Raw genomic sequence first — 22,742 nt, 5'->3', positions numbered from 1 at the left:
AGGAAGTTTATTGTCACATGCATATAGTTACTGGAAGTAAGAAATGCAGTGAAATTATGTCTGGTGTCAGCCTATTTGGGGGGGGGGGGGTAAAGAGTGCAGTAGAAGGGGTTTAGTAGATTAAGTGGCAAGGGCTGCATAAGAAAGGTGGGGGAGGATTGGGATTGGGCGGGGGCACCAACAAGGAGCACCCAAGAGCAACAGGGGCAAGGAAAAACTCCCTTACCAAGGAAGAAACCTTGGGCAGATCCACGGCTCAAGGGGCTAACCCAACTGCCAGGGGTCTTGGTGTGTGTGTTGGGGGGATGACAGGGGAGATGGGATAGTGTGCTGTGTATGTGGGGAGAGGGCAGTGTGCAATATGTGTGTTGGAGAAGCTTCCTCATGAGACAATGTGCTGTGTATTGGGGGGGGGGGGGTGATGAATGTCAACAACAGGATTTTAAAGTTGATCCGTTAAAAGACAGGGAGGCAGTGTAGTTCTATCAGGAGAGGTGTAACATGTTGGGAGGACTTTGTGCAGGTGATAATCCGTGCTGAAGAGTTTTGAATGAGTTGGAGATGATGGATGAGTTTGTTTGGGATGCCTGTCTAATCATTTTAGTATTCTGTCTATAATGGAGTGGAATGGAAATTTCTAATTGACCCAAGACTTTTGACCAGTAGTGTACCTATGAGTGATAATGGGTAAATAAACACCAGAATAGGCTATGTATCTACAAATAATATTTTATTTCACAGAATTGAATCACATGAAGCTACCCCACTGTGTGACACATAATGCATGTATGCATGTATAAAATGAATAAAATAAGGCATCTGAGTCAGGGAAGTCTCATACACTGGCCAATCAGGCCATAGGTACAACATTAAGCATCATTGTATCCACTTCCGTTTATCTGGAAATCCAGTCAGTCGTTATCTGCCAAGTCATTCTGTTCAAAGTACCTTCACAAAGGAATACAACAATTTCAACAGACGTCAAAACATAACATGTCTCTAAAGGAATTAATAAATAAATAATAAACACACACAATGTAAAAATGGTGTGCATATTTTACCTGGCAACCAGACATATCAACAAGTTAAGTGCCGACAATCTTTCGTCATCTTTGGTCTCCTTTAAAATGAACATGATGACAAATGAGTACTGACAAAATAAATCTCAGTATTATTTGTATCATTTTCACCCAAGAGAGCAAGTAGTCCTGGCACATCCTGGGATCTTACCAGAGTGGCTCGTACACTCGCACATCGTCTGGCTAGTTGTCTTATGAGGGAATGTGCCTCAGGGAGAAGAGGTTTCTCGAGGCAAGCCAACAATGCATATAGCCACCTACCCTGTAAAGATGATAAAACTGTACACTTAGGAAAATGTGTGAGCCTATTCACTTATAGGGTAGTGTCATCTTAACACAAGCAGAATGGCAGATTTAAGAAGAATAGTTGCTACAATAAACTTTATCCATATCTTTTCAATATTTTGTCTTTCTCTGTTAGCCTGGAGATTCCAGACCCAAATCCAAAAGAGGGTCTGGCCATGAATAATGTAATGGCTCAACACGAAGGGGCGGCACCAAGCATGCATTTGAAAATCTCAATGCACGCATTAGGATAACACTATACGACCAATGTTTACTGACTAATTCCGGACTTCGACGGAATTGGATAACACTATGACTGTCATCTGTTTAGCTCACCTCTGGCCCGCCTATATCAGATACACCGATGTGATTGGTGCACCACAATACAAGGGACATAAGTAATGAGCATCATTACTCATTGCCAGTGTGACTCGCTGAGCAAATTCAAATTGTGCTCCCGCGAGAACTCTGGATTTCCAGAGTATTTTTCTGTTGCAAGGTGTACAGCAAATGCAAATAGTGATACTTACCAGCTGTGGGACAAATGATCTCTCTTCAAACCAGTTATTCAAATACTCCAGCACTGCAGTAACAGTAGCCTAGGAAAAATGAACAACAATATGAAACAGGCTGCTTGAACAGTATCTAAATGCTATTCCAGTCCAGTCTAAATGCTATTCCATGCTATGCCAAATACTAGTCATAGTCAAGTTTATTTATATAGCACAATTTAAAACAACCTGTGGTTGACCAAAGTGCTCAAAAAAATAAAAACAGATAAATAAATAGATAATAGAAGACAAAATGAACCAAGACACAAAAAAAGCACAACAGGAAAATAAAACTAAAATAATGTTCATATATATAGCCTATAATTACATTCCACAATTCATTTAAAAGCCATTAATAGCATAATGTTCTTTTACAGTAACTTGGCTTTAAAAGCACCAATAGTTGGTGTTCTAATGTGAAAAGGGAGGTTGTTCCACAACTTGGGCCCAGCTACTGAAAAAGCACGGTCACCTTTATTTTTTAGACGACTCTGAGGTACTGAGAGCAGTAGTTTATCTCAGAGCCTCAGAGTTATGGGAGGGCAGTGAAGGTGTACAAGCCCACTTAGGTATTGAGGAGCTTGTCCATTTAAAGCTTTAAAGACAAAAAGAAGAATTTTGTAATCTACTCTAAATTTCACTGGTAACCATTGCAAGAGAGAGAGAGAGTGACACCAAAATAAAGGGAGTTACAGTAGTCCAGGCGGGATGAAATAAAGGCATGAATCAATATCTCAAAGTCTTTGAAAGAAAACATAGTTTTGGCTTTACTTAAGATTCTAAGGTGGTAAAAAGATGACTTGACAACAGCATTAATCTGTTTCTCAAATTCAAAATCAGGGTCAAGTAGAAAGCCAAGATTTCTTGCATAAGGTTTGTCATCTCTGGCAAAAGACCCTAGTTCACTAATTGCATTATTTGCAGCTTCATGTGAACCAAAAAATTGAATTTCTGTTTTGGATTCATTCAGTTTTAAAAAATTGGTCGACATCCATTGTTTAATCTCTTTTAGGCAATCAAGCAATGGGTTTAGAGCACCAGAGGAACCACATTTAAATGGGAGATACAGTTGTGTATCATCCGCATAGCAATGATGGGATATACCGTGCTTTTTCATAATTTGACTGAGTGGCAACATGTACAGTGAGAATAAAATACAACTAAGCACTGATCCCTGTGGAACACCATAAGACAAGGGGGCAGATGAAGATGAAGTATCATTGAAAGAAACTCAAAAGGTTCTGTTAGAAAGTGGTTAGAGCGTTCGACTCCCATGCCGGTGTGTGTCGAGGTGGCGGGTTCGAGGGCCGTGAGCGGTGGACGAATTACGACCTCTGTTACAGTGGTGCCGTGACCCGGATCATGGGAGTGAGGATTTAGGGAGGTGAGTGTAACGGAGACGAACTGAGCTAGCGTGCTAGTTGCCCGTGTAAATCCTCACAGCCCTAACCTTAAGAACGCTTCTAACCGCTGAGTTGGAAGCCTGGGCTTTTAGCTCAGTGGTTAGAGCGTTCGACTCCCATGCCGGTGAGTGTTGAGGTGGCGGGTTCGAGGGCCGTGAGCGGCGGACAAATTACTAACCTGATTTAATCGGCTTACGATACTGAGGAAAGGTGGGAACCCAATCTGTGGCACAGAACACAATCATACACAATCATAAGTCTCATAACACATTAGCATAAGTCTTATATCAATGCTTTTAAAGAAAAATGAATGCCGAGGCTACCTTCACATAGTTGAGACCAGGAGCATCACTGTCTCCTTGGTCAACCTTAGAGCCCAGATAAACACTCTCACCCAGGCAGAACCTTTTCCATCCTTCTTCATTATCCATCTTTGGCTGAACACAGACATACTTATCAGTACCAGAGTTATGACTTATTCATTAATTTGTCCAACTGAGAATACATGTCAACCAACCATAACTACATTGTCATCAATGACCTTCCCCCTCCACTGTTGTCTGTGCTTCTGGACACTCTGCAGAAAAAGAGAGAAACCATAGTTTACAAAAACGTAAATATTTATAAACTGATGTATCACAAAAAACACATCTCGGAGTAGTCAAACAGAACTAATTACCTGTCTTATATCTGAGAAGTTACTGACTTGCTTTCGCTGCCACTTCAAACTCGGTGAATAGCCATCGGGAGCAGCTTGACATGCCGTGAACTGTGCGATGTAGAGTTAGTAGGCTACTTATAAACATGCATACTGTACAAGTTCCGTGATTGTTTCGTGATTTGTTTTGCTTACCGAGACATTAACAGTTGGTTTCTTCAGTTTTTTGGGGTCAATATTCGCAACAACAACATCTGGACAGAGTGACGCCTCACGTCTACAAGACAGAAAATGAGCTAACATTAGCTAATTCATTTGAAGCAGGTAAATACATTTCGAGTTAACAAAAGGGTCAATCTAGAAGTATGTAAGTGACTTAGTGGTAGACTTACTGAACCTGTCTGAGATATTCTTTTGGATTTCTGGGAGTTTCACCGAGAGCTAATTCGTCAGAATCTGATGCTTCCACTGGCAGAAGCCTAGGCATCAAGTCTTCAACGTCTGAGTTCATTTTGTCGTATTCTACAAGGTATCGCCAGCTAATGTATTGCCATTAGGTAAGGTCACGAGAATTACAAACCAGAAGTCCTGTCAGAATGACTAGATAAAACACGAGTTCTATACTATATCAACACCTTTATAATTTCCAACCACAGCCTTGCATCCAGGGTGCCTCCATCTTGAAATTTGAAATGCTGACGTATTAAGTATGCGCCCGTTACCACGACAACATCAACACGCGAGTTATGTGTTGCCAGCTATCTTTTACTGTGTTGCCAGCTGTGACAGAAATCCTCTGTAGAAATTCCTTCAGCTGACGCAGAAAGTATCCCTAGATTAGGCTACTGAAATATTTTTAAATAGTCTCCATGAGAGCTTCATGTGAAATGATCATAATAGCAATTAGCAACAGTATAATCACACTTAATATAGTATAGACCCTTTCAACAATAAAAACAAAAACAATGCTTGAACGTTCTATTTGGGCCCCAATCTACTTCCTCTGCATTAAGATAACATATGGAATGTTAAAAAGGAAGTCTTGTGGGGCCAACTATGATGCTGATAATGGATCATACCTAGATTAAAACTAATACAAATAGGCCTAATAGACAAATTGTCAAAACAAATTTTCATTTTTCAGATGATCTGTGTGGATAGGCTACTCCAAGCCAGTTATCAGCAGGAGTCAAAGGGCACCTATGACCCTGGCCTATGATAAGTTCTATGATTAGGCCTAATGTAATCAGTGGGAGAGGAGAGCTGTTTTTCCTGAGGAAATGAAAAATACACACCCCAACCCCACTGCTAAGGCTTCACAAAATCACCCTCAAATGGGCACCATTGGCAGCCTTTATATGACTGCATTCATAGTGTATTCAGGGTTTTCCCTACATTATAAAGTCTTTTTTTGTGGAGCATCTAGTCAAATGAAAGTAAATAGCATTTGGAAGATATATTAGAATTAAAGTAAGCAACTGTGCACAGACAAAACAGTAAACCAAGAGGCAGTTTGATCAGAAATAGTTGGCATCAGGAATGACATGCCAATTAACATGACATGTGCAAAAATAAAAAAAAGTCTGAAAGGCTAGAGAAAACCCTGGTATTATTCTTACCAAACACACTTCATCAGTACCATATGCCATTTTTTAAGGCTTAATAGGAGGGAATGATCTTTTTAACTATAGCCTGCATATGATAAGTAAGATGATCAGACCATTGCATTAGGTTATAAGACAATTCTACATCATCAAACCTAATAGACCTAAACTGATAAGCTTATTTCTTCTTCACAATTCCACTTTGGCCTAAAGGCGTGTACCAATGTTAATGATTAACATTACCCTTTACTCTCTTGATGCCACTGCTGTCATATCTCCTTGTTCTTAAGTGATTCACTGACTGGGGGGAATCGACACACGGAAAAGGACACATGGATTAACATTTACCTTACATTCTATCCTAAAAAGCCAAATGGCCATATTTATTAGGACTGTTCACACCACAGCAAAATCACAAGTTTGCCTGTGGATATGGCTTGGCCTTTTTCTGATCATGTTTCCTAACAAAAGCAGAGGGTTGTCAGACTTGAAGACCTGTGGGGACTCTGAGTGTGAAAGTAAGTTTTGCATGTTGTTTTTGTATTCAATCTTATTTTCCTCTTAATTGCAAGCACCATTTACCTTATATTAAAAAAAAAAAACATATTTCTCAGTACGTGGAAGGCAGTGATTTACAGTACAAAGGTCAAAACATGTTTAGAGCAAAGGCATTGAGGCAAAGTTAATACAATGAATTTGTCAATGAGACCAAACTATTGCATATGGGCAGTCTTTAAAACCACTTTTTGTTCCTTTATGATTTTGTAGCATTGATGAGTCGTGTACTGGCAACAAAAAACTTTAAAGCTCCAGACTGCCGGTTTCTCAGCTTCAGAAAAGGAGACGTGATCTTTGTTTACCATAAACTTGCTGGAAAGAGGGATGACCTCTGGGCTGGAAGTGTGAGTTGGGTATTTAAATAAACCATCTGTGTTTTGCATTAGGCTACATATAAACACAGACAGACATAACAATGTGAAATGCATAGAGATACATTAAAATCTTCTTTTATCCCCTTAGAGAGACAAGGAGTTTGGATATTTTCCAAAAGATGCCATCAAAGTTGATGAGATTCATGTGTCCAAAGAAAAAGAAATGACACTCCCCACAGAGGTAATCGATTCATGTTTGCAAGCTCTTATAGCCAGTCACATTTGTATTCATTGTTTCAAGTGGATCTGTCTTATTTTTTGACAGTGTGTGTGTGTGTGTGTGTGTGTGTTGTTCCTGTGGTCACAGTCACTGACATTAAGGCTGCTTTTCCTGATTTTTCATTTTAGAAGTTTGATTTCTTCTGTATTGATGAACATGGTGAAGTCATGGAAATTGATGACCCAGAGGAATACAAAGAACAGCACCCTGAAAACGAAGAAATTATTTCCAACAAAGAAGAACTGCATGACACTTCAGAAACCGCAGATATATTTCAACCATCTGCTTCAAACAACAAGGACACAGACCAGACTGAGGATCTTTCTAATGAAGTGGCACAAGAGGCTTCAGCACAAGGTGGGTCTTCCTGGATTGGTTCTGCTGTAACTGGATGGTTCGGTACACCTGACAAAAACAATGCCGACAGTGATAACCTTGATGACAACACACCGGGAAATTATGAGAAACAAGACACATTCAGGAAACGTAAGCTTGCATTGGATGACGAACAACTGGAGGAGAAATCTACCATGTTTGGCTGGATTAGGGGTGATCTAACGAATGTCCTTGGCTATGGTGAAAAGCAGGCTGAAAAAGATGCAGATAACACCCAGAGAGCAGATGGAGGGGTACAGCCTGGGGAGGAAAGGCCGGCAGAGGAGCAGGACGCACAGTCTGGACAATATAGCTCCTGGCTAAATATTGGAATTGGGGATGTCCTGAAATTTGGTGGTGGTGGTGAAACAGCAGACACAGACAAAACCATGGAATTATCTCAGGGGCAGGGCTCAGGCATCTTATCAGAGGGAGAACCGACCGAATCCAAGCGCACTACAGACCCAGTGGAGAAAATAAAGGAAACAGAGACAACAGACACTGCCACTGATAGTGTAATTACAGCAGGAGATGAAGGTTCACTGGAAAGCCATAAAGCATCCCTTAAAGATATGCAAAAAGAGTATATAAACGAAGAGGCTGATGAGAAAGCTGAGGCTGATGGCTGGTATGATGCCATGTATAATATCACTGCAGGATATTACACAAATAGCACAGAAGAGGAGCACTCTGAAAATGGTGTGCCTCTTTCAAAGATTGAGGACTCGGAAAACATGCCTGTTCCAGAGACAACGCGTGACACAGATATGGCTGAGATTCTATACCCAAGTGATGGCCTGCCATCAGCATTAGGAAATGCAAGCGCTCAGACAAAGGCTGACATGGTTCATGACAATGATGAGATCCAAATTAAACAAGAATCTGAGGAGAACTTAGTAAAAGATGATTTTTCTGCTGAAGGAGAGAAAATGTCTTTGGATAACGATAGGCACAGGAAACACTTAATTGAAGATGTCGGTGACATTGACGATCAGAAGACTCCATCTGAAGAAAGGGATGAGTCATTTTGTCCAGTAGAATCACAAACCAAATATGGCAAAGACATGGAAAATATGGAGACCACCACAATAAGTCAAACTGAATCTGAAGAGAAAGTAGACCTTAGTGTGCAATATGAAAAAAACGATGAAACATCTGAAGTTTCGCTAACTCAAAAAGAAACCCACCAGTCAGGAGACAGATCAAACCATGATACAGCAGATTCAACCAGACACACGGATGTTTCAGATGATTTATTGCATGAGTCTGAGATGGCAGAAGGCACCTATGAAAAGATATCACATTCACTGCAAAGTGACCTTGTCTCTGCTGTTACATATACAAAAGAAGTGACACCAAATCAGTCTGGATCGACACAATTTGAGGAAATCACGGAGGCACTTTCAGGGTTAAGTGAGGCCTCTTTTGAAAGAGATAATAATTCTGACCCTGATGTGGCCACATCGAATCAGGCAAGTGTAGAACTGGGAAAGGCCTCACAGCCTGAAGATAAACACCATGTTATTGACAAGGACACACAAGAATGTAATGATGAATCAAATATTGACAGTGACAAAACAGAACAATCACAGGATTATGTTTTGCCTGAAGAGTCAACAGAAGTGCTAAAAATGTCTCAGTCACAAGAAAGTGAAGAGACTCAATCATTGGATCAAGAGAGAAAACAGGAGCTAAGGGAACCAAAAAAGACAACTGAGGATCAACCCAAACAAAATGACGAGATCTTGGAGGCTGAGTCAGTGGAACTGACTGCTGATGTGACATCTAGTGATCATACTGAAGAAAAACAGGACAGTGAAGCACAAGAGAAACCATTGGACCAAGATGGAGAACAAGAGCTAAGGGAAACTGCATCATCTGATTTCAATACCAAGGTTACAGATAGCAGTGAAGCAAAAAAGACAACTGAGGATCAACCCAAACAAAATGAAGAGAGCTTGGAGGCTGAGTCAGTGGAACTGACTGCTGATGTGACATCTAGTGATCATACTGAAGAGAAGCAGGACAATGAAGCACAAGAGAAACCATTGGACCAAGATGGAGAACAAGAGCTAAGGGAAACTGCATCATCTGATTTCAATACCAAGGTTACAGATAACAGTGAAGCAAAAAAGACAACTGAGGATCAACCCAAACAAAATGAAGAGAGCTTGGAGGCTGAGTCAGTGGAACTGACTGCTGATGTGACACCCAGTGAAGAGACTGAAGAGAAACAGGTCAACGAAGAGAAATTTAACATATTAGATGACACTGATTTATCAATGGTGGATATGACTAATGATGCACAGCAGGAGGTACTTAATGAATCTATGACAGAACTGAATACTGAAAGAACACAGGCAGAGTCAGATACACTCTCAACACAATTGTATGAGGATGGGACAAATCAGAATTCATCTAGTGAGGAAAGGCTGGAAAGAGTTGACCCAATTTCATCAGAGAGCATTAATGATGACCCTGTCTCAGTTATTTTGAATGAGACAGAGACAGATGCAGACTTTTCACAGACAGTTGCTGAAATGCTCAAGGAAGATGAAACAGAATCTGAGACAATTGACGCTAGCGGTAATTCTGACACACCTACACAAAATCTTGAACATCAGAGTGCACTGTACACGAATGACGAAAAAGAGAAGTTTCACACTTCCGAGGAAAATACCCTTTCTCCCAGAGAAAGAGTAATTGAAGACACCTATATGGTGGCAGACTTAACTTCTGCAACTAGAACACCCTCACCAAACTCCAAAACTATGACAGAGGAACAACAGACAGTGGAAAGTGAGTTTGAGGTAACTGCATCCAGTCAGATGGAAGTTCAAGAGAAACACGTAAAAGACGTAAAAGAAGTGGTTGACCCTGAAACCGCAACAGCAGTGATGAATGGACATTTAGACTTAGTGGAGCTTGGCGAGGACCATGACAATGATGCCCCCTCTCCCCATGAACAATCAACTGAACACATCCCAACGGATGATCTTATCAGGGAGGATGAGAAGAACTCAGGGTGGTATAATAGTGTTTATGATAGGTTTACAGGAATTTATAGTGGGAGAACACAACCAGGTGATGGTAGAAGGGATGCTGTGAGTCCATCTAACACAGCAGAGACTCCTACAACCGAGGGAATCACTAATGAAGAGGGCCCAGTGGGCACACAGGAATCACAGTCTCTGTTTTCAGTTGGTGGCCTATCATCAGTATTTGAAAGCTTCGCATCAAAGCCTCAGACAGACACAGCTGGCGACCGGGAGAATGACCAGCGTAATGAAGAACAACCCCTTGAAGAATCACACACAGGTGAGAATTCAGTTCAGCATGCTTATTTTGATCTTTCTCTTTGAGCAGTGACATGGTTCTTGGTGTGTGATGTGACAGAATCTTTATAGCCTTGAAGGAGTCTGGATGAGGAAGCAGAATCTACATGCAATGGAGCCACAGATCATCCTGCAGAATCTCTAATCAAAAACAACAATGAGGAGAAAGATGATAAGACCAATCTATCAGAGAAATCTAATCAGGATGGAAATGAAGAAGTCTAAAAGCAGTATGGAAACTGCATTAAGTGATAAAAATGAATTTTGTAGAGACCACTACAGAGATTAATCCAAGCCCAAATATATATTTTAGTGTTTTTTTAGTTTTTACAGCAGAAGAATCTAAACACAAGAGAGTGAAAAGCATTTCATTTCGAAAAGCTTTGGAAACTGAAAAACTGCTGGATATTTTCAGAAGTGTGTCACATATGGCATCATTGGTCAACATGCTGTCATCACTGGTCAAGATGATAATTATGCTTAAAACACACACAGAGACATTCAAGAGCCTCTGGATTATCAAGCACACTTTCAAAATATAAATGGAGATGTGGTTTTAAAAGGTGGACACAAGTCCCTCCAAAAACTGGGACTCCTCTTAAAAAATAAAATGATAAAATGACATTGACGATATAGTTCTATAAAGTGAATTTGGTTTATAATTCAATGATATCACATACATTCATAACTTTAATTTGGTGGTTGAATTTGCATGGAATATATAACATTGTTTCCCCTACCAAACTGGTAGTTTGAGGGCGCATGCATTAATTGCACACTTTATTTTGCAGATTTGGAGTGCGTTCAAGGGACTTGCACCAGTGTGACTGAAAATGAAAAGGCCACTTTCAAAGATGGTGAAATTGCTGGTGAAATACAAGACCCCACCCCTTTCAAGGATAAGGCAGACAATGTACAAGATGTCAGTTATCACATTCATGCTGAAAGCGGTGACACTGCAGTATCAGACCATAACCCAACCATGAAGGACCATGGATATCAAAATAGTAAGCTGAGCTATGTTGCTTAAAAATCTAGAATGATTGAGAAAACCTCTGGGCCTAGGCCTATACAGATGTGCCGTCAATGTATATCAAATGATAAGGCCCACGCTGAAAGGTTGTCTTGCATTTCCAAAACACATTTCACTTTAGCTTACTTTTTTATAGGTGAAGGAACAAAGTCAGAGAGGCTCACAGAAGGTGCATACAAGTCTGTTACCACTGCTGAGATAACCAAAGGGTTCGCTGACGTTGTCAAATGGTTTCTGGTAAGTTATGGTTGAGCTTTGGTTATGCTCTATCCATGATAAGGCTCAGTTCAGCTTGACTTTAATTTCTAACGACTGGCTCTTTAAGACATCTATATGGACTGTGTGGCCGTATTTTTTTCTTCTCAAGTTCTTTCTGACATGTCATCTCTTGCGACTCCAAACTGGAGAGTCCAGGCAGGCAGCTGGCGAAAAACATATTTCACTGGATTTTTATGTGACATCGTAGTTTACGCTACAAAACAGTAAAGTAGAAATGAAGTGTAAGTTAGTGGGTTGAGATCGGTCGAGACATGGATATTAAAGAAGTTGAGCAGGTGAGTGAAAGTTTACCGATTGGCCTCGCACGGTCGATCTGAAAGGCACTGGCCAGATGGCTCGTTTTGTTTGATTCATGGGCCTATGTCGTTGTCTTTCGAGAGATTCCTCACTTCAAAAGGGCTTTAAATTCAGAGTTCATCTGCAAGTCAGACATAGCCTGCCCTGTTCATGGAGTATGGACAAATAGCATAAGCTAGTGCTACAACTTTTAGCCTATAACTTTCAGCAGAATTGTATTAAGCCTAACAAAACATAGCAGCGCTATGATCCTAAAACACGCTTGAACAAGATATTCATTTGTCTTCTCAGACAGTGGACGTGTTTTTTTTTTTATATAACACTGATGGCAAAAACCTGATCATTTACAGGTTACACGTATCACCTCTGTCACTTTAACAGAGAGCTGTATGAGAAACTGTGGCACTCTATAATTGGTGACGTTGGGGCTATACCATGTCGAAAAGAGAGGTACGTGTTGTATAAGGTCACACGCATTAAATAATTGCATTTAAGAGTGCAGTACTAGATAATAAAGACGCGTAACAACATTTTGTGAATTTAACGGAATAGCTTTGGGATCAATTAATATTTTCAAGGTTTACGTAAAAGTAAGTACACATGATGATAGGTGGTTCCCCCCTGTATTTTATAGTAGGATGGTCCATCTACTAAGCGCACTTGCCTTCATCGGCGATATCATGGGAGGAATGACAACAGATGGATAGATGAAATTGTATTGTGCCGACAAACGTTAAAAAGTGTTTAGTTGACAAGTCAGCTGGCGGAATGGCTGAAGAAGTAAACATTCATAAAGTCGTTACTGAAGCAACTGATGTGAAAGGGGCAGCCATCATTTACTACACGCTCGCAGTGGAGAAAGTCAAGGATGTAAGTGTCTGATCTATGCAATAACGTTACTAACAGTGGCAAGGGTAGCTAAACATAACCGTTAATTCTTAACTCCGTGTCCTCATCTTTTCGGTCTCGTTATATTCTCTCAAAGTAAATGTCTCTTATGTCGATAATATTGTCACACGGCCTGTTACAAGCCTTCTATTTAAATCAAAACAACTATTCTTCTGATCATGCTAACTTAGCAGAGTTGCGAGCTAGCTAACGGTCTGATCCTATGTGACATGATTAAACCTGGCTTTGTTTTTTGTATCTTCTTCTTAAAACTACATATAAGAACCGTATTTGGCATTTTGGTAGGATGTAGTATGTGATTTGGCACATTATTTCAATGCGATTTAATCGTAACAGCTGGCTCGACCATAACCACTGCAATTGGATAATGAAATGAGGAAGTCTGCAATAGAGATTCCTGTCTTGTATCTGTCAGTTGGAAAGACGGTTACCTACCACTTTCTTTTGCCTCTAAAGGTTGTGTCATCACTCCCTGATGACCTTAAGCCTGGCCCTGACCTGTATGGGATGCCATGGGAGGCAGTCATCTTCACTGCTGTACTGGGTCTGTTCATCTTACTGCTCTTCAGTTGCCGCTTCTACTTCTCTGTAAGTAAACAGATGTCTCAAAATCGAGTATGCCCTTTTGTGTTTATCACCACTTGCTGTCACAAGGTTTAGTCAACATAATTGTGTTCATTTCGCTCTTGAGCCATTGCAAGCATTGCCCAACACTACTGTTTTTCTATTGCAGGTGAAAAGCAGACTCTATGCACGTGAGTAAACCATAGGGAGTTAACTAATCCAGGAGCAAGTTCATTTGGCATCCCCTGCACAATTTAATAGCCTTTTTCTTATGTTGTCATAACGCATAATTTTGTTTTGCTTTACAGGAAGAGAGGGGAAACTGGCTCAGAAAGTAGCAGAGGCAATAGAAGAAAAATGTAAAGTTCTTCAACAATTTAGCGAGGCTCAAAAAGAGGTATACTATACATACTGTAATCCACTTCTGTTAGCCTGTATGTCTGTCTGCTTGTCTCATTTCCATGATATGTTTCATGGAATGAATGGTCTGCTATAGCAGACGCTATAGAAGCTATAGCATGTACCCATACTGTACATGCTGGAGTCTGTAATGATCAGTAAATAGAAGCTGTGTTGTAAATGGCTTTGAAAAAAAGAGTGGTAGTATCCGCTGCATTTACTAAAGGCTGTCAGCTGATGTGAAATAGCCTTGTCTGTCCGCTTTGGCAAGTTAGAAAATTGGCCTGTTTGTTCAATGGGCAGACACCCAAGTTAAGACAAGTACTTCTTTTCCCCATTACAGTATGACAAAATGAAAGCTATTGCAGAAAATGGGGGACTATTAGCTGACCTAGAAGAAAAGCAAAAACTTGAGGTAAGAAACTGAAGAATGATATGCCTGTCTGAATATTAATTGAAGCAGTGTTTTATTTATTTATTTTTTTATTTTTTTATTTTTTTACTAACTTTTAACAACTTTTCTGTCGTTGCATCATCTTGCAGAGCATGACTCGACAAATCCGAGAGTCAAATGCTCAGTTGGAGAAGGACTTAGAAAGACTAACAGAGAATTTGAACACCCAAAAAGCACAGCGTATGAAGGAGGAGCAACAGGTAGAGTGCTCAAGTTCATGTTTTATATATATATATATGTGTGTGTGTGTGTGTGTGTGTGTGTGTGTGTGTGTGTGTGTGTGTGTGTGTGTGTGTGTGTGTGTGTGTGTGTGTGTGTGTTTTTCATTTATTTATTTTTAAACATTGTGTGTTCCAGCTAGCAGATTTGCAGGAAACCATAAAGACCTTGGAGGATGAAGCCAAAGATCTTAAATCCCAGATGGAACAGGTATGTTTGTGTCAGAAAGGCCCTAATAAACACAGCATTTGTGTTTTTGACGCCCTGTTTAACTTGCTCACTGAATGTACAGTTACACTTCTGGGTGTCATTATCAGCAACTGATATTTTGTAAATCTGTTATTATTTAGGCCACAACAACATTAAAAATTCACAACATGAACTCAGAAAGACTCCAGAAAAAACTCCAGGCTTCCAGAGAGGAGAATGTGATGTTGACTGAGAGTACACAACAGGTATGGCATGTGTGCAGACATTTTCACTGATTTGTTTGCATCTTTTTGGCAATGAGTACAGATTTTATTCACAGAGGTTGAGCGGCGCCTCATGAAGCAGTCTTATGTCTCCTTCCTTGGTGGGGTAGTCCGTAGCGACACACAGGGAACAAAACACATTTTAGACTAAAGACGTTCTTATTGTAGCCACAATATATTTACACTTTGATTAAGGTTTGTTTGCTGGTCACTGTCATTGACTACATATCCAATAAAGTAATATTAGTCAAATACTAAAATCAGTGTTTCATACACATACACATGGCACACAGTATGTGTGTATGATGTTAATGTACTATTGCTGCAATCCCACTGCAGCTGTCCCAGGAGGCCGAGGGTTGGAGTGAGCGTCTGGCTGAGCTGGAGGACGAGATGAAGATGTGTGAGAGCAACCATCGCCGTATGCAGGAGGACTGTGCCAACAAAGACGAGCGGATCAAGGTACCGCACTAGACTAATTAGACAGTAATTACTTAGCTACGTGCTCAGAGTTGATCAGAATATTCCCTGTGCCCTGATGAGTGTCTGTCTTTTTTTTCTGCCATTGACTCCCTCTCTTGTTGTCCCTTGTCCACCCTTCACCCCCCCTCTGTTTTTTTTCTTTTTTGTTCTCTTTTTGTTGGTTGCCCATCAGTCCCTCACAGAGTGTTTGCTGCAGATGAAGGACTGGGACTCAGAGGTGGAGGATGAGGCTAATGGTGAGGGCAGCTCCATGGAAACGGAGAACGGCGATGAGACAGGTACACAGCTCTGTGTTGTGTCTGTAAACGTGGAACATGCCATACAAGTTTACAGTTGATTTTCAGTTGATTTGTTTGCATCTTTTTGGCAATGAGTACAGATTTTATTCACGGAGGTTGAGCGGCACCTCGTGAAGCACTCTTATGTCTCCTTCCTTGGTGGGGCGACACACAGGGAACAAAACACTTTAGACTAAAGACGTTCTTATTGTAGCCACACTATATTTACACTTTGATTAAAGGTGCTCCAAGCGATGCCATGCATTTTTTAGGCTAAAACATTTTATGTCACTTACTGCAAACATCACCTAACTACACAGCTGCGTGTTGTGTCTGCAAACGTGGAACATGCCATAACAGTTTACAGTGCTTTGGCACTATGTTAAGCTGTACGATATGCGAACTGCAACCGAAATCACAAACATACAAACATCCACTATCTCGTGTCTTGGTTTGAGAAGTTGCAATCGCGACACACACGCCTTCAGCTGCCATCCTTACAGATAAAGCCCCTCGAGTTTCTCATTTCACAATTAATACAATTAACATTTAACAACACATATGAATTACAAATGTATTGTTCTATTTCAGTGTCTCCCCTAATGTAGTGGTGCCACTACAGTTACATTTCTGCCCCTAGCCTTAATCTGCCTCTATGCTTTCATGAGCTGACGCTATGCTTATTTCAGTCTCGCCGCTGAGTACAAAAACACAGTTTTGTGTGAATCTTCAGCTCCAAACCAGTCGGATCATTCTAGGATTCTCCAGGACAGAGGTTATCAATGAGCCTGTGTGTGTGGCATCCACCTGCTGGCTGATCAGGTGGAGGATCTGGGTGAATTAGAGCAAGCTCTTCTGTCTGCTCAGGTCCAGCACCATGTGTACCCTCGTGGTGGGCAATGACGAGAATGTTTTCGACCTGGGCATGGCTGAAGCCTAGCCTCTTATCTGGCCCCTTCTCATGACCTTAGGATTATTGGTTCAACAACGCCTAGTTGAATATGATAGGGGATAGAGTTACTTACTTGGATGAGCCAATCTACCCTACTGGTGTCTCTAAGTGAATTTTCCCACTAGATTGTGGAGGCTATCGCCTCATAGTAAAAGGGGCTTGCCTTTGCCAGACAGTTTGCGTGCTCATTCAATTAGGGGGATGTTAGCATCTGGGCATCTAACCACACCTTTGTATGCTTCTGCTGCTTGGACGTGGTGGGCCCTTCAGTGGCTTCTTCCATCCATCCGGTTATATGCATAACCTTATGTTCTGGTGTCTCCAAAACATTTCACTCTGTAACACTAAGAGTTGGGAGAGGAATGCAATTGTTTTCGTAGAATTGTAGCACACCCTAGTGGTCATATGACATTCAGGGAATGGTAATGAGGGTAGGTGTCTTACCATTTGACTGTATAAACCGGTCTTGTTGGTTGTCTCTTCTGACTACATTTTTTGAATGTAGGAGAAAGTTCTAAAGAAAGAATGTTTTTGAGGTTTGAAATTCAAAATGTTCAAAATCCAATGTTGTGGTCTAAGCCAAAAAATGTATGAAATTCAATTCAATTAAATTTGATAAGTGATTGGCCCACCAAGTTGACAGTCTCAGAAAGTTTAGCAGTAAACAGATGCTTTGCCAAGTTTAGCAGTAAACAGATGCTTTGCCATTTTAAGTGAATTAGTTGAAACAAACATCATATTGATACCGTCAGTCAAAATATGATTTGCTCTGCTTCTTCTTCTAGATCATCATCAGAAGCAGAAAATACAGAAGCTCATCTACGCTGCCAAGGTACCTTTACTCTTACTGACTTGTATGTTTGCTTTTAATGACATGTTGACAAAACAAGTGCCTCTTTGCAACATATACTAAGTACACAACCATTTTTATCTTATTCACAGTTGAATGCCAACCTGAGGTCCCTAGAGGAGGACAAGAATAGAGTGGTTGCCAAGCTGTCTGATGAAATTAAGGCCAAGGAAGATCTCCAAGGTAGGAGCACAAACAAGGCTCCTTTGCATCAACAGTTATTTGAAGCCCCAACAAATGTCTTTGTTTTTCTCACTGAAAAAAGCTTCAAATGTGCTAGCTATAGCTGAAAATAGCTTTCAAATTATATTGTTATTCCTTGGGGAAAGCATGTTTGCTCCTTGGGTAGTCCTTGGCATTGAACATATACTTATGTAACCGAAAAGGTAACTTCATTTCCCCCAAAACTTTCTTTACTCGGTTTGAACCTATGGCCTTAGTTAAGTTAGTGTAATATCTCATACAATGGACTTCGATAGTTTCCATCTTTTATTGGGTGTGTGTGGTGTGTTTCCGCTGGCTGTTTGGCCTTTGTGTGACCCCTGTGTGCTTTCGGCAGAGGGCATCGAGCAGCTGCAGCGGCAGAAGGACCAGCTGAAGGCAGAGAGCTCCACGTTCTCCAGCGAGTCCCAGAAGCTCCAGCAGAAGCTGGCCATCATGACGGAGATGTACCACGAGAACGAGCTCAAGCTGCACAGGTGATGGGGAGCAAACGAGGTCCTGGGGAGGGTGGTCCTGATGGTAATTTTGATTCCATAGATATAATAGAGACCCAGTCAGACCAATAGTATGAAAAATCAGGAACAGAGTTTATTTACAATGATGCGCATCAAGGGAGAGACAGCATGACTTCACCTAAAGATCCATCAGCTGCTCTAACTAGACAAGGAAATAGATAGGGTTTAAGTATCCTTCCAGGCTGATGGGAGATGGCGTTGGTCATCCCATCTAACGTGGACTTCACTGATTAGTTTCAACCTGGCAATCCGGAGCAGATAGCTACTGACGCAGCCATGCAGATCCTGCTTATCTCTAAATACAGTCACACAGAGATATACACAGGGACAGTACAGATATCATACAGTCATTACATAGAATCATACTTTTAGTATCAAAGTGACCTACTAATGAGAAATGCAGAACATTAAACCACATATTGGAATATTGGGCTTAATGCAGAACATTAAACGATATATTGGAATATTGGACATAATGTTCTATTCCACTTTCTCTCAATCCTGAGGTGGGGTAAAGGTCTGGCAGTTCACCTCATCAGCCTTACAGCGTGTCCTAACCGGACGCGATGCGAGCGAACATTAGCGATAAAACCTGTTAAAATACATTGTTTTCAATTGGAGTGTCCTGACTGCAAGCGACGTGAGCCAGCGCAATGTTTTGAGAGAACTTTTGTCGGACGCCCCGTTTCTATTTTCTTTCTGTCGCTCACGTAACTCTGCTATTTTAAATGAGAAATATGACGCAATAGAAGGACATATTTAACGGATTCAGTGTAGACAGATATCACCGAATGCTACAAGATAGTCGCTCGCTCGGATCCAGTTAGGACAAGCTGTTAGAGGTCATACCTTCTTAATGACATTCCTTAGATGCTAGTCTGTTGCAAAGAAGTTTTGTCTGTTTTGCAATTATGTAGTCGTTGTTCTCTTCCCATATTATTCTAAAGCTGGATTGGGAAGAGTGAAGATTGGTTGAACCTATCTGTTCGAGGTCTTGGTCAATCATGTGTGCGTTTTGTATATGGTGTGTGAAGATAAAGGGAAGTTGTAGATTTAGCTATTAAAATGTTATACATGATGGTGGTCGTTGTCCTCTCAGGATGCTGACGGTTGAGGAGAAAGAGCGTCTGCAGAAGGAGGAGAAGCTGACTAAAGCTGATATGAAAATCACGCTTGCAGCTGAGGAGCTGAGCAACTACAAGTGAGACCATTACCTAGACAAACATGAAAGGGAAATTAAGAAAAAAAGTAGCATTTTATCCTTGACAGATTTTAACATTTTTAAATGAATAATTCTCTCCAAGATGGCAAGATGCTAATATTCATTTTGAACTTTACTGTAATAATAATTAGTATAATTCAAACTCCTCTAGCAAACAGCAACAAACAGTGGTGGTTACATTTAGGAACTGTAGGATAAAATAAATGTATGTGGTTCATATGCAAATGCATTTAATTTCGTGTCTAGAAATGTTTGGAGATATCAGTTTTGAGATGTTTACTGTGTTGTGTTTTAACTTAGGGTTAGAGCTGAGGAGCTGGGAGAGGAACTGGACAAGACAAACCAGGCCTACCAAAACCAGGTGGGTTGATGGTGGTGGACACCACCTCAGTGGTGTAGTGTACCTGATGCGCAGGACTACGTAGTATACCCACTTAAAGGCACACTATGCAAGATTTTCACCTATATGAAGTCAATTTGATGGTAAACGACCTTGTAATAGGCGAATCGTTCAACTAGCATAGTTATACAGCATAGACGTAGCGAGTCCTTACTGAGAAAACCAGCCATGCAACTTCCAAGAGTGGCGCCCCGCCAAAACTTGCATTACCCTGTCAGTAGATATAGCTCTTAGAAGTTTTTGCCTGTTGTTAATCCTTCACCTCCACAACAAAAGAATTTGCATTGTGTACAGGGTGAATAAGTCGCAAGAAGTTTGCTATTTACAATAGCAGAATAGCATATAAATACATCACGACCCTAGAGGGAGCTCTAAACTCGCCAAAAATACCTAAACCTGCATAGTATACCTTTTAAAAAGCATCACCATCTCAGTATACTCACTTAAAATAGGCAAGGATACGTATTAACATTTGGGGTTGATCACAGTATACCCACTACAGCTAACTGCTACATCCCAGTATATCCACTACAGCCAACTAGACTACATCACAGTATACCCACTACAGCCAACTAGACTACATCACAGTATACCCACTACAGCTAACTGCTTCATCACAGTATACCCACTACAGCTAACTAGACTACACCACTGCACCACCTCTCTCTCCATCTGCCTTCTTCATCTCTCTGAATGAGCATGTGAAAGGTTCTGCTTCTGAATCCACTATTTGTTTTACAGATTGCATCACATGAAAAGAAAGCTCATGACAATTGGGTGAGTAAAGCATTGGTTTTTGCTCCCTTTTCATACGACAAATGGATCCATCTGTTTCACATGTTTCATACGTTTCAGCCGCAACGGTAAGTTGAGAAGGCTCAGTCCGTATCCGGATTTGTTTTTAACGTTTACCATAAATGAGACTTATACCCTCATTAGTCCAACATGATATTGTCTCCTAACACTTCTCAATGTAGGCATTTTATGCATGTAACAGGATTTCCCTTGCCTGTTGAATGTGTGCACTGTCAAAGCAACATATAGAACTGTGAATGTATTGCAACAGCAGTTTTAAGTGTTTGTTCTGTATGTGAACGCATTACTCATGTTAATGACCATGACGGGAGTCAACAGCTTGTGTGTGTTAACCGCTTGACTCTGTTACAGCTGGCAGCTCGTGCTGCTGACCGAGACCTAGGGGACATCAAGAGAGAAAACGCTCACCTCCGACAGAAGTAAGTGCTACCTCCGTCTGTGTTGGTGTGGGTGTGTGTGTACCTATGTGTTTGTCTGTGTATGTGTGTGTGTAGCATTATGTTTTTTTGTGAGAGGTGAGGGATTTAGTGAACATAATATTCTAATGTGGTGTTTTCACATTAGGTTGACAGATTATCAGTTTAAGCTGGAGGTTTTGGAGAAGGACCCGTTTGCTCTTGATGCTCCTGGTCGACCATTATTCAGAGGTGAGTGTACAGTCTGAGAAGACTATTTGCCATCGTGTGGAAAGCACTTCAAAGCATTGGCTGTTATTGATGGAATCGAGTTCCATTGAACTATGTTTGGATGGTAAATGAAAGGTTGACAGGGCTTAAAGTTCTCAGGCGCTCTACCTGAATCCAGGCGAGTGCCACGCTGTGCAGGATTTGAAAATGCATAATCTTGTGTAACAGCTTTGAAAGTTTCTGATAACTTCAGACAGACGTTTTCTTTGCTTTTAAGCATTGGGTTGAGAAGCGAAAGAAATATTTTCTCCTCAGCATAATAAAACCCTTGACTCACAACTATAGCTTGTTGTGTCAGACAGTTTTAGAGTGCAAATGCACCAGACGAGAAGATGGAAGATTTCTAGCCACTCACATCTTTACGCTGACAGTCTACAGCCATATCTGAACTGGAGTCATGGCGCCGACCACATCTGTGGTTAGGGGTCTCTCCCTTTGACTGGTGGCTGAGTGCATCCTTGACAGCACATCTTTCCCTACAAATTCTGGACGTATAAGTGCACAAACATTGGTACAGCAGACATACGTCAGCAGTGTAGGGAAATTATACAGAGACTGGTGATTGATTATAATGTTAGGGGAATTCATGCAGGGAAACTACTGATTGCTTGTCCCACTATCTAAGGACCGCAAGCACATTAGATAAGTGGCTAAGCAATGGGCTGTTAAACACCTGCGTACTGGAACAAGTCAGAGAGCAGAGTAGAAGAGTGAGATACTCAGCAAGCTGACAGTATTCTTTGTGATTGTCACAGTGTCATAGATTCATGTAAGTGCCTTACAGTTATTTAGTAAGTCATATCTATCTGATATGAGTTGTTGGTGTCTGTTGGGCTGATTGGAATTGATGGAAGATCACTGCAATATCATTAAGAATTTTATTTCTTTGACCTGAAAAGTGTGAAATAATATGTATTGTATTATGACCTTAATGTATTGTGTATATTATATTATCTATACATTGTTGATATCATAATGTTTTTTTTAGTCATGTAGGAGTTAGTCATATCTACCAAGCATGATTTGTAGGTGATGAGAGAATCACTTGCACTCTAGTCCTTTTCCAAGTGGAGGTCGGTGCTCATAGAATAGGACTGGGAGATCAGCAAACTACAGTGGGCCACTTCAGATGACTCAACCCAAAGGAAGAACCAGGGCACACAAATGACTAAGACAAATGATTTTCAATAAGTGAAAACGACTAAAGTTTGGACGCTCCGGTTCTTCCTTTGGGTTTAGTCATCTAAAA

General features: G+C 40.8%; 2 protein-coding genes across 6 annotated transcripts in view; one reads left to right on the top strand and one right to left on the bottom strand.

Moving 5' to 3' along the window:
- Positions 1-713: 713 nt before the first annotated feature.
- On the bottom strand, positions 714-4,689 carry gemin2 (gem (nuclear organelle) associated protein 2). The gene is made up of 10 exons (XM_042072130.1): positions 4,369-4,689; positions 4,172-4,253; positions 3,998-4,087; positions 3,836-3,895; positions 3,642-3,755; positions 3,497-3,541; positions 1,895-1,963; positions 1,231-1,341; positions 1,062-1,120; positions 714-948 (listed from the first exon to the last, which is right to left on the bottom strand). The coding sequence occupies exons 1-10, from the start codon at positions 4,485-4,487 to the stop codon at positions 912-914; spliced, it is 786 nt and encodes a 261-aa protein (XP_041928064.1). The 5' UTR covers positions 4,488-4,689; the 3' UTR covers positions 714-911.
- A 1,182-nt stretch (positions 4,690-5,871) lies between these two features.
- ctage5 (CTAGE family, member 5) overlaps positions 5,872-22,742 on the top strand; it is a 23,368-nt gene continuing 6,497 nt past the window's right edge. For 2 of the 5 annotated variants that reach the window (XM_042072114.1, XM_042072113.1), the window contains exons 1-23: positions 5,872-6,098; positions 6,349-6,482; positions 6,601-6,693; positions 6,861-10,425; positions 11,234-11,449; positions 11,612-11,712; positions 13,417-13,548; positions 13,694-13,715; positions 13,833-13,921; positions 14,267-14,338; positions 14,467-14,577; positions 14,735-14,806; positions 14,947-15,051; positions 15,409-15,531; positions 15,725-15,830; positions 17,568-17,614; positions 17,725-17,815; positions 18,192-18,330; positions 19,469-19,570; positions 19,892-19,952; positions 20,733-20,768; positions 21,159-21,226; positions 21,372-21,454. In XM_042072114.1, the coding sequence (XP_041928048.1) occupies positions 5,954-6,098; positions 6,349-6,482; positions 6,601-6,693; positions 6,861-10,425; positions 11,234-11,449; positions 11,612-11,712; positions 13,417-13,548; positions 13,694-13,715; positions 13,833-13,921; positions 14,267-14,338; positions 14,467-14,577; positions 14,735-14,806; positions 14,947-15,051; positions 15,409-15,531; positions 15,725-15,830; positions 17,568-17,614; positions 17,725-17,815; positions 18,192-18,330; positions 19,469-19,570; positions 19,892-19,952; positions 20,733-20,768; positions 21,159-21,226; positions 21,372-21,454 (5,713 nt within the window). In that variant the 5' untranslated portion in view covers positions 5,872-5,953. Of the gene's footprint in view, positions 6,099-6,348; positions 6,483-6,600; positions 6,694-6,860; positions 10,426-11,233; positions 11,450-11,611; positions 11,713-11,843; positions 12,030-12,695; positions 12,922-13,416; positions 13,549-13,693; positions 13,716-13,832; positions 13,922-14,266; positions 14,339-14,466; positions 14,578-14,734; positions 14,807-14,946; positions 15,052-15,408; positions 15,532-15,724; positions 15,831-17,567; positions 17,615-17,724; positions 17,816-18,191; positions 18,331-19,468; positions 19,571-19,891; positions 19,953-20,732; positions 20,769-21,158; positions 21,227-21,371; positions 21,455-22,742 lie in introns of those variants that run through there. The other 3 variants (XM_042072115.1, XM_042072117.1, XM_042072116.1) reach the window with 3 other exon arrangements.

The sequence above is a fragment of the Alosa sapidissima genome, chromosome 19, assembly GCF_018492685.1.
Source record: "Alosa sapidissima isolate fAloSap1 chromosome 19, fAloSap1.pri, whole genome shotgun sequence".
In the NCBI taxonomy this organism is placed as follows: domain Eukaryota; kingdom Metazoa; phylum Chordata; class Actinopteri; order Clupeiformes; family Clupeidae; genus Alosa; species Alosa sapidissima.
Note: the sequence above shows the minus strand (reverse complement) of the source record. Positions and strands in the feature narration are given on the sequence as shown.